Here is a 17,216-nt window from a genome sequence, read left to right as displayed (position 1 = left end):
TTACTCCGGATTGAGTTTATTCACGTGTTTTCCATAGGTACCCATTTACCACATTTGGTTATTTTTCATTTTCAGAATAGTTTTGAAAATCCAAAAGCATTTTATAACCAGGTGTGGCAGTACATGTTGCTTATTCTCAACATTCAGGAGGTAGAGGCAGGCAGATCTCTGAACTCCAGGCCAGCCAGGCTACATAGTGAGAGCCTGTCTCAAAAAGACAAAGGTAAACCCTTTCTATACTAATTGTGGTTACTGGGGTCGTCATACTAAGGAAATGGTGTATGCTCATGAAAACGTGTTTATTCACAGCAGTGGTATGTCTGCTGTGCGGTACTGCAGCACAAAGAGCGAAACCAGTAACAACCCTGTGTTTTTGGAAGTGGCATCCTAAGAGGGGTAGGACCTAGTGGCTCATGTCTTTAATCTTGGCAATCCGGGACAGGGACTGGCCAATCTCTGAATTCATGGCCAGCCTGGTCTACATAGAGAGTTCCAAGATACTCAGAGCTATGTAGAAAGAAACCATGTTTCAAAAAAAATCCAAATAAATGAATACTAGTACAAACCATTGCAACTCTGAGCTTGTAACATCTGAAGGTGTATGTCAAGCCACTGTTGGAGCCCTGCATGCCAACACAAAGCTGCAGACCAAGGCTGAGCCACAAGGCAGGAAGTGATGGGAAGAACCGCTATGAAAAGTCGCAGGGGTGAGCAGTCTTTAGAAGGGAGGGGCTAAGGCTGACGTGGCATGCGAGCCTGTCCTCTCTGGTTTGTGTACCTGAGCAATCTACAAGGCAAGAGTAGGACCAGAGAGACAAGGAGTGAAGTTCGTATATGCAACTACATTTCTCTTTCTCATTTTCTTTACAAGACAGGGTTTTTCTATACCCCTGGCTGTCCTGGAACTCTATAGACCAGGCTTTGAGCTTGAGATCTACCTGCCCTTGCCTTGTCATATCTGGGATTAAAGGCATACACCATCATTTTTTAATAACAATCAAGGAATTGTTACCCAAGAATGAATAAATTCTAATGATAGGGAAACTGGCTCACACATATAGATAAAATTTTTAAAAGCTCATTCCTTTAAAACAAAAAAACTTGGGCTGGAGAGATGGCCCAGAGGTTAAGAGCACTGACTGTTCTTCCAGAGGTGCTGAGTTCAATTCCCAGCAATCACATGGTGGCTCACAACCATCTGTAATGAGATCTGGTGCCCTCTTCTGTCATGCTGGCACACATGCAGGCAGAGCACTGTATACATGATAAATAAATCTTTTTTAAAAGAAACCAAAAACACTTGATAACATCAGTTCAATTTCATCTAATCACTGTAGTTCGTGCTTATTGCCTTTTTAAGAGTCAGGAGCTAGGTGTGGCTGTGCACAAACACAGCCTGAGAAGTTCCAGGTTACATAAGAATTTGAGGAAGGGGGTCCTGGAGATGCAGGGGACTTGATAAACACGATTCCTCCAAGAGTCCTACCAGTACACTGGGACCAGACTGAAGCTCTGGTCATTTTCTAGAGAAAAGCCTCCTCCTACTCACTTTAGCACTCAGCCTTGTCTCATCTGTGATGGAAACATCTGTAAATGGATTCTTTGTTCCTCTTCAAAACTTGTCCTAGGATTTGTCAGATAGTTGGTCCTAAGTTCTCTCCTGCTGTCCATCTCTGGAGATGTGGTAGTGATGGACGAACCCACTTGATTCCAATTGACAATGAAACTGACGGGAGCAGCTCCATGTGGAGCCCACGGAACAGACTGCCCATCTGCATTACCACAGTCCAATTTAACAAGATTCTGCCATGCAAAAAGGAACTGACCATAGGACTTTACAGTGCCTAAATTGCTTTACATTTCAAATAGAGGGACTGGGAAGATGGTTGTTACTTAAGAGCTCTGACTGCTTTTCTAGAGGACATGGGTTCAAATTCCAGCACATGCATGGCAGCTCACAACCATCTGAAACTGCAGTTCCAGGGGACCCAACCCACTCCGGGCACCAGTTACAGAGACAGGCATGCATACAAAACACACATACACAAAAAGTCTTTCAAGAAAAATTTAAAGCCAGGTGGTGGTGGCACATGCCTTTAATCCCAGTACTTGGGAGGCAGAGGCAGGCAGATCTCTTTTGAGTTTGAGGCCTGGTCTACAGAGAGTTCCAGGACAGCCAGAGCTGTGGTTACACAGAGAAACCCTGTCTTGAAAATCCAAGAAACAAAGAAATGTAAAACTTTTGAACACTAGCATACCCAACTATCAAAACCAAAATAGTTTCTTCTTTATTGGAATAGTAAATCTAGCCCAAATGTTTTAACCTTTCTTGAACTGTTTCTAGTTCAATTTTTTTTTTTTTTTTTTTTTTTTTTTTTTGGTTTTTCGAGACAGGGTTTCTCTGTGGCTTTGGAGGCTGTCCTGGAACTCGCTTGGTAGTCCAGGCTGGTCTCGAACTCACAGAGATCCGCCTGCCTCTGCCTCCCGAGTGCTGGGATTAAAGGCGTGCACCACCAACGCCCGGCCTAGTTCAATTCTGTAGGCTAAAATGCACACCTTTGAGGTTATGTCAAACACTATTCTCAATCTTTTAAACTTTCAACTATGTGTATGCCTGAGTATCTGTGTGGTTATATGCAGTTATCTGTGAAGGCCAGGAGGAGGGTGTTGGGATTCTCTGACACTGGAGTGACAGGTAGGAGGTTGTAAGTCATTTGATGTGGGTACTAGGAACTGAGCTCTAGTCCTCAGCAAGAGCGTATGTACTCTTAACTGCCAAGCCATCTCTCCATCCCTTACTTTTGTTTTCTTAGATTTTGTGTGTGAAGGCTTTGCCTGCATGTATGTCTCCTGAAACTGGAGTTATGGATGGTTGTAAACCACCATGTGGGACTGGGAATCAAACTTGGGTCCTCTGCAAGAGCCATAAATGCTCTTCAGACCCTTGTTATTAAAAAATCTTAAAAAAAAAAAAACTTAAAATCCATCCAAGATGTTTTTCCCCAGCTGTTTTTTTGGGTGAACAGGGAGAACCTATACTACCACACCCATAATTTTTTATTATGAGGTTGGATCTAATAGTACTAGGTTTAAACCTAGCACTCATGAGAGTCAGGCAGATTTCTAGAGTCCCAGGTCAGCCAAGGATATGTGAAACCCAGTCTCATAAAAATTTTTTTTCTCTCCCACTTTAGAAGACAGCAGTTTCAGGTATGATGCACATGCATTTCAATCCTGGCACTTGGGAGACTGAGGCAGATGAGTTTGAGGCCTGCCTGATCTCCACAACAGCCAGGGCTGTTACAGAGAAACCCTGTCTCAATAAATAAATAAAGGTAAATAGTTTCATTTGATAGGAGTTACTTCGGGAGAATTGAGAGAAAACTTAATGACTTCAATTCTTGGAGGGGAAAAAAAGAAAACCAAGATCCTGACTTACCTAGTCTCCCATTAGACTTTAGGTATGCTTTCAGGCTATGTTAAAATGATTAAATAAATAGGCACCCTTTTAGCTAATTTTCACATTTCACCTCTATTAGTGTAATCCTTAACATAAATTTGGGTCTTATAATCTCCTTCTGATGTACATGCACATGTGACCAAAGACATCGAGTGTACTGCCTTCATCACTCCATTCTAGCCTTGAAACATGGTCTCTTGACTGAACCTGGAGCCAGGCAAGCAGCCAACAAGCTTCAGTGGACATTTGAGCACACCTGGCTGTGTACACCAGAGCTGAAGATTCAAACCCAGGTCCTCATGATCACACAGCAGTTCTTGTGCACTGGGTCGTCATCTGAACAGATCTCATGATTCTCATCAAAAAGTTGCTTAATATTGGTAACAATGGAAAAGTAGTATTTCCTAGCTGGGTGGTGGTGGTGCACACCTTTAATCCCAGAACTTGGGAGGCAGCCATGGCAGATCTCTGAGGCCATCCTGGTCTACAAAGCTACACAAAGAAACTGTCCCCCAAAAAGGTAATTTTTCCTTTAATTTTTTTTTTTTATGAGACAGGGTTTCTCTGTATTGTTTTGGAGGCTGTCGGTCCAGGCCGGCCTCGAACTCAGAGATCCACCTGCCTCTGCCTCCCGAGTGCTGAGATTAAAGGTGTGTGCCACCACCGCCCGGCTCCTTTAATATTCTTACAATATTATTGATAATGCTCCGCTGCCCCCCACCAAGACAGGGTTTCTCTAACAGCCTTAACTGTCCTGGAACTAGCTCTGTAGACCAGGATGGTCTTGAACTCACAGATATTTTTAACTTTAGATGACTGAATTGTTGGAAACTCAAAAGATCATTAGGCAACAATTTCAAAGATCTAAAACCCACCAAATCAAATCAGAAATTAATGTATGAAGGACCTAACTATTGCTGAGTCAGATAATTAATACTTTGACAACTTAGTATGTACACTTTTTCTGCACACCCAAAGATGTTATCAAATCCCATTACAGTTCAAATAGTTGTTGGCCACCCTGTGAGTTGCTGGGAGTTGCACTCAGGACTTCTTGAAGAACAGCAAGGGTTCTTAAACACTGGGCCATCTTTCCAGCCTGATTAATACTTTAAAGGTAACATTTAAACTGTCCACATTTAAGCAGTTTAACATTGAGCCAGCATTAGATATTCAAGGTTTTAACTCCAGTTTGGGAATGAATGCTCTGGCCAGAGGCCAGATTGGGCCATCTCTGAACAAACCAAACCCAGCTTTTAAAAATGTTTCCGGAGTGTCACTATATAATCCTGGAACTGAGACTTACCAGCCCCCCTCTCCCAACTGTTAAAACTAATGCATGCAATCACATCTCTCTGCCAAAGTCGGTATTTTAAAAAGTTGTGTCTATGGGTGTTGTCTATCTACCCTTATGTGCCTGGTGCCAGAAGAGGGTGTTGGATCCCCTGGGACTAGAGTGCAGATTGAGCTGTCCCATGTAGGTGCTGGGAATCAAACCTAAGTCCTCTGGAAAAAACGACAAATACTCTTTGCCACTAAGCCATCTCTTCAACACCCACACACAGTTATTTTAAGCTTTCTCGTTGGCAGTATCAAACAAGGAAAAGCACAAAAGTACCCCCAAATAAGTTGCCTGAGCCCTTAGGTGGATGGTGGTGGTACATGTCTTTGATCCCCGTACTCGGGAGGCAGAAGCAGGCAGAACTCTGGGAATTCAAGGATAGCCCGGTCTACAGAGCAAGCTCCAGGACAGGTTCCAAAGCTACACAGAGAAACCCTGTCTTGAAGAAAAAACAAACAAAAAAATGTCAAGTCCACGTGGTTAAGTTCATAATTTAAACTTGATAAGCAAAGCTCAAAGACTAAACAGACCTAATTGTTATTAAATGAGGACGTAAGACTTCTGAAATTAATTCATATTAGGCAACCTACCAGAAGCTTGAAGGATGTTTCCATTAACCACACAATGTTCATAAAAAAGAGTATCAGTTATAACATTCAGACAGAACCAACTGGAAGGGGCTGGAGATGGTTCAGCTGTTAAGGATATCTACCGCTCTTGCAGAGAACAAAAAGCTTGATTCTCAGCACCCATATAGTGAAACCAAGGTTCTGCAACTCCAGGGAATGGTGCCCTCTTTCGGATTCTAGGGACATCGGGTATGCACATTATGTGCATGCAGGCAGAACACAATCTTTAGAAATACAATGACTACACAAAAAGGAAGGTATTGTAAAACATCCATTTCCATCTAGCCACAGATACGTATTTGACTTTTTGAGACTGGTTTCTAGTGTACACAGTTCTGGCTGTCATGGAACTCACCAGGCTGGCCTCTGCCTCCTGATTACAGGCATGCATCTTTGCCTGGCTCTATCCCTTAGTATTTTAAAGCTCAAAAATTCCCGTAACTTGGGTTAGAGACTGGTTCAATTCCCAGCACCCACATGGCAGTTCACAGGTGTTATAACTTAAGTTCCAGTGGATCTGACTCCCTCACAACGACATGCAGGCCAAACACCAATGCACATAAAAATGTTTTTAATCCCTATAATTTAGAACTTGTTCACTGACAATTTCTAAGATCTAAATAGCATGGGGTAAATGTGTGCTCATTTTCTAGTTCCCAGAACTATCCGCTGAGGCTGTGACCCTCACCACTGTTTGTTCTTAACCAAAATTGACACTTGCCCTAAACCTTTGTTCAACCGGATTATGCCAATTTATGAGATCCTGATCTTGCTTTAAAAAAAAAAAAAGGCATTACAGGCTTAAGTGCATTGTTGGTTTCAATCATTTTTTCCTGTTTGGCATGCTTTGTGAACAGGGGAGACAGCACAGGACTTTATGCATGCTAGGTAAGCATCACCACTTTATAGCTATTTTCATCTGGAAAGTAAAGTGTTTTTTGGTGGAAATGAAGTCCATTTCAGTACAGTACTAATCTAAAATAAGGAGATTTGTGGCTCCAAATTACAAATTAAAACCAGTATGTGAAGTATAAAATCCCCACAACTAATGGTCACCTGAATTTTATTCACAAAATAACTCACTTGAGGGTCATGTGTGGGTTAGGTACCTTCACAGACCCAGGATTCAGGAAAGGCAGTGGAATCTGAAACCTGAGAGCTAGTTAGGTACAGGAAGTAAATATCAATAGATTTCCCACATACTTTACTAGGAGGAACCTTCAGTACATTGACTTTCTTGACCCTATTACCTTCATGTTCAACTAAGGAACTACCTTATTAAAGTTGTCACATGTGGAACTTATCCCCCACACCCTTTCACTTGCCCAATTATCTCACCCCACCATCCAAGTCCATGAATCCCACATACACCAACTATTCCAATGTTGACCTTGAATTAAGTAGCCATATACCTGCTTCTACTTCAGATTACAGCTTTTAAAATATCAAGGCTCATCCCCAAACTTCATTTTGTTAATGTCTATATCCACACAGGACTGAGTCAAAGGAATATTGCAAAGTGATAAAACCACAGACACATTTCTAAAAATATTTTAATGAAAAAGTCATCTCTCTGTAACATTTCATCATACTACAAAGGAAACAATCGAATCCTGTACAGACCACCTCTGCTGTCATAAGAAAAGGAACACATTAAAACTTGAATAGGCTATACCAGTCCTCTCAGCACCCTGCATATTATCCCCATGCTTATCACCTTAACATGCCAGTTACTGTCATTAGGCCTGTTTTAAATTGCAACACAATATAACCCTTGAAAACCAAGGCCATTTCTCTTTAGCCCTTTCCAGATTTTTAGCACGGCCCCTTCTTCTTTATAGACATGTGTGAATGCAGCTTTTAGACATGTAAACTGGGAGCAGTATCCTAGTTAAAACAAAAATCAAAGCCACCCTCAATTGTTTCCTGTTTTGTACGTCCACCTTTTGTATGTAAAATGTTTTTGCAGAAATGACAGTGAAACAACATTAAGTAGAACAATTTTATTTCAGAAAGGAAATGGAATGCCTATTTAAAAATGTTTCTCCAAGTCTGTAAGAACCATTGAAAGATTGCCACTTTCATTAGTAATTATGGTTTGTGTAAATTGAGTCATTGAAATGCCAAGCAAACCTGATGTAGGGCATCCCTGTGTGGTAAACAAGATCTCTAACTAACCAGTGTTTTGCAAACTTGTCCTCTGAAAATATTAGAAAGTAACCTGAATTAAGCAATTTTCAAGGCCCTGTGAAGGCAGCAAAAAATAGCCCTTATGAGCAATCAGCAACTTATTTGAATAGAACTCAACTGTTCTTTGGGTTTTGTTTTTGAAGGAATGAGCAACAATTAGGCACCACCCTTTCACCATCCCCGCATTTGGGACACAGGCAGGTGGATGGAGTTCTAGGCCAGGACAACAGTGAGACCCTGTGTGTTTAGGAATGGAAGGGACAGACACCACCTAAAAACTGGTCCACATAAATGAGAACTGAGGAAGACAAATATTCTGGCAATTGTGAAAGCTCCCGTTTTCCCTAGGGTGGCAACTAGCAGCTTTTGGAAGCTATATATACTCCAAAATTATTTTCTGAAAGCCAACACTAACTTTTTCCTTTATGGAAAACTGATTTTACCAGATACTAATGGTGAATTGTACACACAGAGAGGCCACATCTGGCTCACTGCAGAATGTTAACGGTCTGAAGTCTTACAACTTGTTCAGTAGGGTACCCCCCCCCCACAAAACACCTTGACAATTCTGCCAGTGTACCTACTAATAGGGGTAATATTTCATTCAACCTGTGGCATTTATAGGAAAACCAAATGGTGTCATCAGGTTTTACTGTGAGCTACAAACCTTACCCAGCCAGAAACCTTCGTATTTAAGATGGTAGGAAAGACATTCCTCATTTAGGCAAGTAGGGTTCTCATTCACCTGCAAATCAGAAAGATTACTCTTACCTTGCTTTACAAAAAAGCACTCTTTTAATTAGTGAAAAAATTCAAATTCAAGCCTTACCTAATGCTTATTGCCCTTCCTTGCAGGTCTAAATGCTAGACCTAGAGACTGTGGCAACTATCTCATTGATGTTCCAAAGGGCGGAGCTCCTTCCTGCTACTTTCTTCGCCACTTCAGTTGCAATAAGCAGATTTAACTAGCTTTTGGAAGGCTGCTCACTATCACCATAGTATCTTATGCCTCCACTTCTCTGTTGTTGAAGCTCTTGCTGCTGCCTTCTCATTCTTTATTTATGCTGACTTGTCCATACACAAAGGCTGCTGAAGTCCTGTCTTAGTGGTCCTTTAAAGCTGGTTAATTCACTCTCATGGCTTACTTTTCCACAGTTCACAAAAATCTAACCTAGTACAACTTATAAACAGGTCACATACAGATTTCACCTGATTATAGGTTGTAAACATCAACTTACTGAAAAAGTTTCACTATTATAGTAGTTCCAGAACATAAAAAATTGGTTAACAATACAATTGACCTCATGACATTAAAGGATACTGTCAAGGTTGTGTCCAACAATTTCACAAACAAAACCAGGAAATGTTAACCTCCCCAATTCTTTCAATCTTTATTATATGAATAAAAGACTTGAGACAATTTAGCTCAGTTTTAATATTCCTAAGCATTTTGACCATGTACCCAGGTTTAAACTGTAAACATTGACAGTGTCCATTTATAATCACACTTTGTTATGAAAGATGTAACCATTTTCTAACATGAGCCTATTTTCTGCACTGCTCATTCACATATGCCCAATAACAAATGGAATGTTGTCTGTTACATTTATTGTTTTGTGAGTGTTTTCTGGAAAACTGTAGTATTTGTGAAGACCAAAGTTCCATGCTAGCACTGCATGCATCCAAATATTAATGCACAGAATTAGAGCAACAAGAGAGCATATTCAAACACTAGCACGCCCCATTCCCCTTTTTATTGCTTGTTTTGCTTATACTTCAAAAACCAAGTAAAACTTTGAATTCAATGTTCAAATGCCAAGGGAAGCAACAGCAGAGCACATACTTCGGGTCTTGAATGAAGTTGCTAAGCACTAGCTGGCGTAACAGTAGACATTTTTCATATATATGACCTTAGTATCTAGAACTCTTCTCAACCAGGGTCTCTGAACAAACACCAACATGTTTTAGGATGAAATATATACAAAGAATAACCGTGTGTTCTTTGGGGATTTAAGCATTCATGACTATCCAAATTTGAATTCAGATCTTTTGGGAAGTGAGGTGCTCACACTAAGAAAGCAACTGTGCTACATTTTCTGCTACTTTGTTTTAGACAATGACACCTTAACTATCCGTGGCTTCATCATCCAACAAAATGGATAGGGTATAAACAGGAAAGCATGCCAGCCAGTTAGGGGTTCAAACGAGTGACTTTTATTCCTCTGCTCTGAAAAGTTGTATGGTGGGGGACACTAAAAACCAAGGAATAATAATGTGCTTTGGGACTTTGCATCTGAAAAGCAGAACCAGGTATCCACCAGTTTGCTCAGACACAGCATACTTAGTGGTCCTGTATTAAAAGACTGTTAAATTGGAAGATGAAATACACCCACCACCCTTCAGTAGAGTGTGATATAAATATAAATACTTTTATACCCCAAACTATTGGCAGCAGTTTCAATGTGATCAGGGTAAATGTGGAATGGAGATGTTCTTAACACGGTTAGGACTCAATGAAACATACTAAAACCATGATTACATTTTGAAATAAAATGCACAAAACCCAAATAGGAACTTTTGAGATCTTTTTCATTTGAAAGTAATCTTAATGCTATTAAATTCACAAATATGCTAATTTTATTACCCAATCCTAATTATCTAAAACACACATTGCAAACATACAAATATCTATTCTCTCCACATGTCAGCGCCCACTCATAGTTTTGGAAATGGGAAGAATAGATTCCCCTTAAATTGCAAGTCAGTAGGTGTTTCTTTACAGTTAACTTTAGCAAAATTCATACAAAATAGTAATTAACAATGATCTTCTTTACTTGTTAACTCACAAGGAAACACCTTCAAAACTGCATTTTTGTTAAAGTTTCTGTACTAAAATGTAGAAAAACTGAACTACACAAATATTGAAAAGTTAAAAATTCCTTAATTTTTTATTCCTGGTACCACTACCACAATTTACAGGGCAATATACCTGATGTAATGAAAAGAAAAAGAAAGACAAAGCTACAACAGATAAAAGACCTCAGGAATGTACATCTAATTGACACTACATTGCATTAATCAATAGCTGCACTTTTTGCAAACTGTGGCTATGACAGTCCTGAACAAGAAGGGTTTCCTGTTTAAGCTGCAGTAACTTTTCTGACTATGGATCATCGTTCCTCCTGTGGCAGATTTTTACAGTTCCTCTAATGCATTTAGGACGACTGTCTCAAAGTAACCTGCAGCTTTCCTGACAACTCCTCGCTCTCTCTCCTGCTAAGAACTGTAGCCTGTTGAATAATACAGGATAAAAAAATTATTACACTCAGTGAAGTTCCACATATTCTTTTATCATCATTTTTAAAGAATTTAAAGATACCTACCCTTTTCTGCTGTATTTTTTTAAAACCTTCTGCTACCATATCCACCACTTCCACCACCAGATCCATAGCCACCTGAAAAATAAAACATACAATTCTAAATACACATAAAATGTTAACCAAGATGGCTCTTAAGACTTCTGACTAAAAAGGACTTACCACCATAGGGACTGCCTGAGCTTCTTCCACCAAAACTGCCCCCTTTCATGGGTCCATAATTTGATTGCTGTTGTCCACTATAATTTCCAAAGTCATTATAGTTACCACCACCACCATAGTTACCTGAAATCATAAAGATTTTATTTATAGTTTACCAAAATAATTATTTACTCATTTATTTGGACACTCAGAGAAGCAAAGTATTATAATTATTTTATACAAGCATTTAACAGTGACCTTAGGTACTAACTCCATTACCAGAAGCCCAAGTGATCTAATAAAAGGGCACAGCAAGTGAAACATGTCCAGAAGACATCTCTAAGAAGCTATTAAACATCATATCTAAGGAAAACTTATTTTTTTGATTTTGTATCCTAGATACACATTCCTACCATATCATTTAGATCAAAATTATATTCAATGATTCTAATGCATTGCAGCTTTTAAAGCACATTTATAAGTTAGGCTTAACAGTTCCCTAACAAAGCTTCAAATTACCTGTAGTAATTGAGCATAACCCATGCTATAGTATGTCGCGTAATACATAATACAGTAACACTCAAACTATTCCAAGAGCTGATATGGCACCCTATCACCCAAGTATTCAAACAAATTCACATCCCATTTACCAAGTTTCAAGAACCCAAAAATTAAGGAAAAACTCAGCAACAAACAGCATTTTAAAACTTCCCTTGTAATTTACTAACTAGTAAGTGTCCTTTTTACTATACTAAAGTTCCTTGTACCAATTTACAATATGCATTTCCACACTGCAAAAACATTTGCCTGGTGTGGTTGTAAGGTAGATCCAAGAAGTTTCAAAGCCAGAGTTCAATACATATTTGAAGCTAACTGGGTTATAATAAAAAAGTCCTATTTAGAAATGATGAAACTATTACTAAATAGTGATGAGGTTTGTAAAGTACTGTAAATATGCCTTAACAGCATTGAATGGAACACTAGAAACCTTAATTTTTTTCTATAATTTCCAAACTGATCTGGAACTCAAGGATCCCCCTGTACACATATCTTAAAAATTGTCTTCTGTAATTGTGAAATGTGCTGTGCCCATTTTATCACAGCTGAAGAATGGGCATGGTGTGTTTACATGGATGAGCTATGTTTTAATACAGCTATTAATACTTAAAACTTTGCCATGTACCCTTTAAGCAGAGAACTAATTTAAATGCTAGTTTGCATTTACTTCAAACATCTGTAACTTACTTACCTCCACCAAAATTTCCTCCTTCATTGTAACCATCATATCCTCCTCCACCACCACCATATCCACCACCCTGGTTTCCATATCCTGGTCCACCACCACCATAGCCTCCTCTACTACTGTAACCAGGACCGCCACCATAGTTGCCACCTGAAAAGAAACCCACACAAAAATAAATGTACAGGGAAGGCCAAATACTTCTGGCTTATACTACACCACCAACTGGCAGAGTAAACCACTGAATAGATTTAACACTAAATCTAGTCAGAGTCAAGCAATCTTGATGGGTAAAACCTTAAGATGAGTGTTTTATTCTTTCAAACAGTCAGTTTTCATTATCACTCAGGACAATATAATCTTACACAAAGCAATTTTAGCTCAACTGCTGGTGCAAATAAAACTTATTGCCTGAAGACAACTAGTTAATATTTACTTCCATCCTCGCTTCCTCTTCTGTGGTTCTAGTTACGAACTATATTTCAAACCATTCAAACTTTTAGGACAGGAAAATAAGACACTTCTAATATGGCTGTTAAAAACAGTCAAAACATCTACCACAGCAAGAGGCTATGTGTTGGATTCCTGGCAATGCAGAAATTAAAGACAAAATTCTTTAAATACTTACCATCACCTCCAAATCCATTATATCCACCATCACCACCTCCATAACTACCTCTGCTGCCACCACCTCCACCACCATAGCCTCCTGAGGAAAATCAAAGTTTGAATTAAAATAATACCTTCAACTGACTAGTAAATGTATGATATTTAGTACTTAATAAGCACCTTACCTCTTCCACCAAAGTTTCCACCACGACCAAAATTACCTCCACCACCTCCAAAGTTTCCTCCACGACCCATAAAGTTACCAGATCCACCTCCACGACCTGTAATACATGTTGAAGTAAAACTCTCAAAAATCTGTCAAGTACTGTTCATGTCTATTTAAGTGTATATGATCCTACTTACCTCTCTGTGATCCAGCAGACTGCATCTCTTGTTTAGAAAGAGCCTTTTTCACCTCACAATTATGCCCATTAATAGTGTGGTATTTCTGAACTGTAAATTAAAAAAAAAACCACAAGTGAAACCCTTTGTTGCCAAGCAATTAGTTAAAATACTGTTAAAATGGTTGACTGAGAAGGGAGTAAGAGGATATTTGGGGAAGAAATGTTTCTTAATCTGGATGGGTTATGACCTCCACAGGGATCACATATCAGATAAGCATTACAGTTATAAAGTAGCAATGAAAATGTTATGGGTGGGAGTCACTACATCAAGAACTGTATTATCACTACATCAAGAACTGTATTAAAGGGTCACAGCATGAGTAAGGTTGAGAACCATTGATCTAGATGTTTTATGAAAACTAGCATTATATCCTTTCACGAAGTGTAAGTTAGTGAATTCAGTTGAAAACAAATCATTTGTGTTGCAACTGTTACTTACCAACAATTTTATCAACGGTGTCATGATCATCAAAAGTTACAAAAGCAAATCCTCTCTTTTTTCCACTCTGCCTGTCTTCCATAACTTCTATGGTTTCAATCTTGCCATACTTTTCAAAGTAGTCTCTCAGATTATATTCTTCTGTGTCTTCTTTAATACCACCAACAAAAATTTTCTTCACTGTTAAATGGGCACCAGGCTTTACAGAATCCTGCAAACAAAATAATTTTAAGTCAAAAAAACCAAACTCTCACAGTTCCATGCATTATACAACATGTTATTAAAATACCTCTCTAGAAACGGCTCTCTTTGGTTCCACCACACGCCCATCAACCTTGTGTGGCCGAGCACACATTGCAGCATCCACCTCTTCAACACAAGAGTAGGTCACAAAACCAAAGCCCCTGGAACGTTTTGTTTGGGGGTCTCTCATTACCTACAAAATAAATGAAGGATGGCATTTAAATAGTCCTATAGTCTCCCATCCCTTCCTAAGACCACCTTTACCCCAAAAACTCACCACACAGTCTGTGAGTGTGCCCCATTTCTCAAAATGTTCTCTTAAGCTATCATCTGTGGTTTCAAAGCTCAGACCACCAATAAACAGCTTCCTCAACTGTTCTGGTTCCTTTGGATCATGGCCCTGAGGAAAAAAGACCAATAGTTTTTTTTTCTTAAAGCAGATGAATTTTTACATGAGCCTCAACATTTCTAACATTAACATCCCAAAAATGTGCTCTACGCTGGGCATGATAGTACACACCAGTTAATTTCAGCGTCTGAGGCAGAGGCTAGCCTGGACTATGTATCCAGTTCACAGCCAGTATGAAGTATATAGTGGATGGGTTATCACAAAAACAAAAAACCCACTACAATGGTACCCGGGGTAACTTTAAACATCATGTAACTAAACTAAACCCCAGAATTAAAAAACTTTTTGAAAGCTACAACTGGAAGTTAGGAGAATTTCAGATGTTTGTAACAAGTCATTCACTACAAAAAAGAAACCAGAGAGTCAGCATTATTCAACCCATGCCATTTCCACTATCCTTAGTCTGGAACAGCAACAAACCCATAGTTTTAAAACACAATCTTTGAAATGCAACTTAAAAGTTTGGGATGGCAAATTGAGAGATTCAGATATCCAGCACATCAGTTAAGACACTCCCTACGCAAAACAGGCATTTCCCACATGGAACAAAACAGATAAGACTTAGTCCCGTAGTGCTTTGGGGAGGGGAGGGGAGCTACCGAGGGAGGTTCAAGGCCAGGCTGGGCTAGACTGGACCTTGAGGCAGTCTAACCTCAGCCTTCCACGTGCTAGGATAACAGGTGTACATCACACCTAGTTGCACTACTTTCTGCAATCAATTTAACTTGGTGGATGCCCATTTACATCATAGTTAAATGACTTCAAACAATACACCTACATTCACAAGGTGTATATAATTTGAATGTCACATACAGCATATACTGTCTGCCGAAGGAATTAAGCACATAACCGTAATTGACTTAGGAAATATCTAGTATGAATTTTTCATTTTGAAGGTTTTACATTCAAATGAACAACTTTAAATGTACGCATTAAGACAACTCAACACAAATCTTTAAAGGAGACTCACATTCACATTTAAAAACATCTTCAACCTCTAGAAGTAGAAATTAAAGCATTCAATACTTTAAGACAGCCAAATACTGGAAACACGTTCAATGCCCAAAGCTTTAATTCGCTTAGTCCCATTTATTCTTGCCTCGGATAAACGCATGGCAATACACAAAAACAACATCTCTACACACAGAATCCTCGTAATCGTGAAATTTGGCTGTGGTCGCAGTTCTCCAAAACCAAAATCCAGGAAACCACAAACCGGTGCCAATCCATGAGAAATTAGATCAATACAAATATTAGACTCCAAATAGCCACTATCTACACGCAAATCCCTTGAAATAGTTAATACTTGGGCCACGAGACGCTATAAGCACTTCCATTCCAAACACCTGAGCGAAAGCAGCGGGTTAGGAAGCACCTCAAAGCAGCAAGCATTTCAGTAATGTATCCCCAAATGAACGCTGAGAAAATCCGGCCAGAGCACTGCGCCGATTGCCGTCACCGAGGAGGCCCGGAGGCCCAGATACGCGCCGGCAGCACCCCAGCGGAAAGCACCGCGCCCCGAGGCGGAGGCCATCTGCGGCATTTTCTGCCCGGCCGCCTCTCGCCGCTCCCTCCAATCCCACGCACTCCTTCTTGGCGGCGTAACCAGGCGGCGGCCATTGCGGGCCAATGCGCCATTTCGTAACGCGGCAGCGGATCAATGTCAATGTGGCCGCCGCCCGCCTGCTCGCTCGCCCGGATGTGCTCCTCCCCTCCCCCACCGCCTCCTCCCCAACCGCTCCCGCGGAGGCCCGCCATGCCGCCCGCGGCCTCGCCACTCAGGCCGCGCAGGCCTCGGGCCCCCTCGCCCGGCCGCGGACCACCTCCCCGACCGCGCCGCGTCTCCGAGGGCTGCCGGTGCGGCCGACCGAAGCGGGCCAGGCCGACGGAGGGCCTCGATGGGGGCCGCCAGGCCCGCTCCCCTCCCCCTCCCACCGCCCTCTCAAGCGCGGAGCGCGGGACGATCGTCCCGGCTTCCCCCGGCCTCCCCGCTCCCGTCAAGCCAAAGCCCCCCCCACGCCGGCAACTGCCCAGCAACCCCCCGCTCTCCCCCTAATACCTCCTCCCCCCCGGCGGCGGCGGCGACGGCCGGAGTCAGGCTGGGGGCGACCGGGCGGCGGTTTTACCTCCATTTTGAGACCGGACTCGCCTCTTCCAACTCGAGTTCAATATGGGACCGAGAGGAAGAGGCGGGGCTAGTCATCACGTGACGCGCTTTCCGCGCGCCGCCCGCCCACCGGGGGCGGAGTCATGCCTAAGCGGAACGCGACTGGACGAGCGGGTTGGCGGGCCGAGAGCGGAGGGTGGGGATTGGTCGAGCCGCGGGAGCGCGCGCGCCGCACCAACTTCCAACGCAGCGCCGCCCTCGCCGCGGTTCGCGCCAGGCAGCGTCAGGCACGTCGATGGCAGTTCGACCAATGGCGGGCGCCCACGTCGGGAGAAAGCCGCGTGACCGCGCGTCATCCTAGAGAAAGGGCCTTTCCCTTTCTTTTGGCGCCTCACGCCCCTCCCCGCCAGCCCGTGGGTCTCCATTTCCCAGTTCACCCTACTGCGGTATCTAAAGGGAAACCGCGCTTTTCTGTCCTGCCACTTAAGGTTACAAGAAAGCCCGATAACCCCTTTGCCGCCCTCGCGGGAGTCTAAACGTTGGGGGCCCGGGGCGTGTGTGAGGAGTGTGACGGCGCCGTCCCCTCGGGAGGCCCACGCTGCAAGCCCTGCGGCACTGACGCTCCT

At 41.8% G+C, this 17,216-nt stretch overlaps 1 protein-coding gene across 3 annotated transcripts; it reads right to left on the bottom strand.

Moving 5' to 3' along the window:
- Positions 1-6,966: 6,966 nt before the first annotated feature.
- Hnrnpa3 (heterogeneous nuclear ribonucleoprotein A3) lies at positions 6,967-16,741 on the bottom strand. 3 transcript variants are annotated; one of them, XM_040745619.1, is made up of 11 exons: positions 16,610-16,633; positions 14,352-14,474; positions 14,121-14,267; positions 13,832-14,042; positions 13,352-13,441; positions 13,174-13,269; positions 13,008-13,088; positions 12,389-12,532; positions 11,161-11,283; positions 11,005-11,076; positions 6,967-8,366 (listed from the first exon to the last, which is right to left on the bottom strand). In XM_040745619.1, exons 1-10 carry the CDS (start codon positions 16,613-16,615, stop codon positions 11,024-11,026), a joined length of 1,074 nt encoding a protein of 357 aa, XP_040601553.1. In that variant the 5' UTR covers positions 16,616-16,633; the 3' UTR covers positions 6,967-8,366; positions 11,005-11,023. The 3 variants fall into 3 exon arrangements, with proteins under 3 accessions (XP_040601553.1, XP_040601552.1, XP_040601554.1); XM_040745618.1 differs by lacking the exon at positions 6,967-8,366 and adding an exon at positions 9,813-10,911 and having other exon boundaries at positions 16,610-16,741; XM_040745620.1 differs by lacking the exon at positions 6,967-8,366 and adding an exon at positions 9,813-10,911 and having other exon boundaries at positions 16,543-16,695.
- Between the last annotated feature and the right edge of the window lie 475 nt (positions 16,742-17,216).

This window comes from Mesocricetus auratus, unplaced genomic scaffold (assembly GCF_017639785.1).
Source record: "Mesocricetus auratus isolate SY011 unplaced genomic scaffold, BCM_Maur_2.0 Super-Scaffold_100004, whole genome shotgun sequence".
Taxonomy (NCBI): domain Eukaryota; kingdom Metazoa; phylum Chordata; class Mammalia; order Rodentia; family Cricetidae; genus Mesocricetus; species Mesocricetus auratus.
Note: the sequence above shows the minus strand (reverse complement) of the source record. Positions and strands in the feature narration are given on the sequence as shown.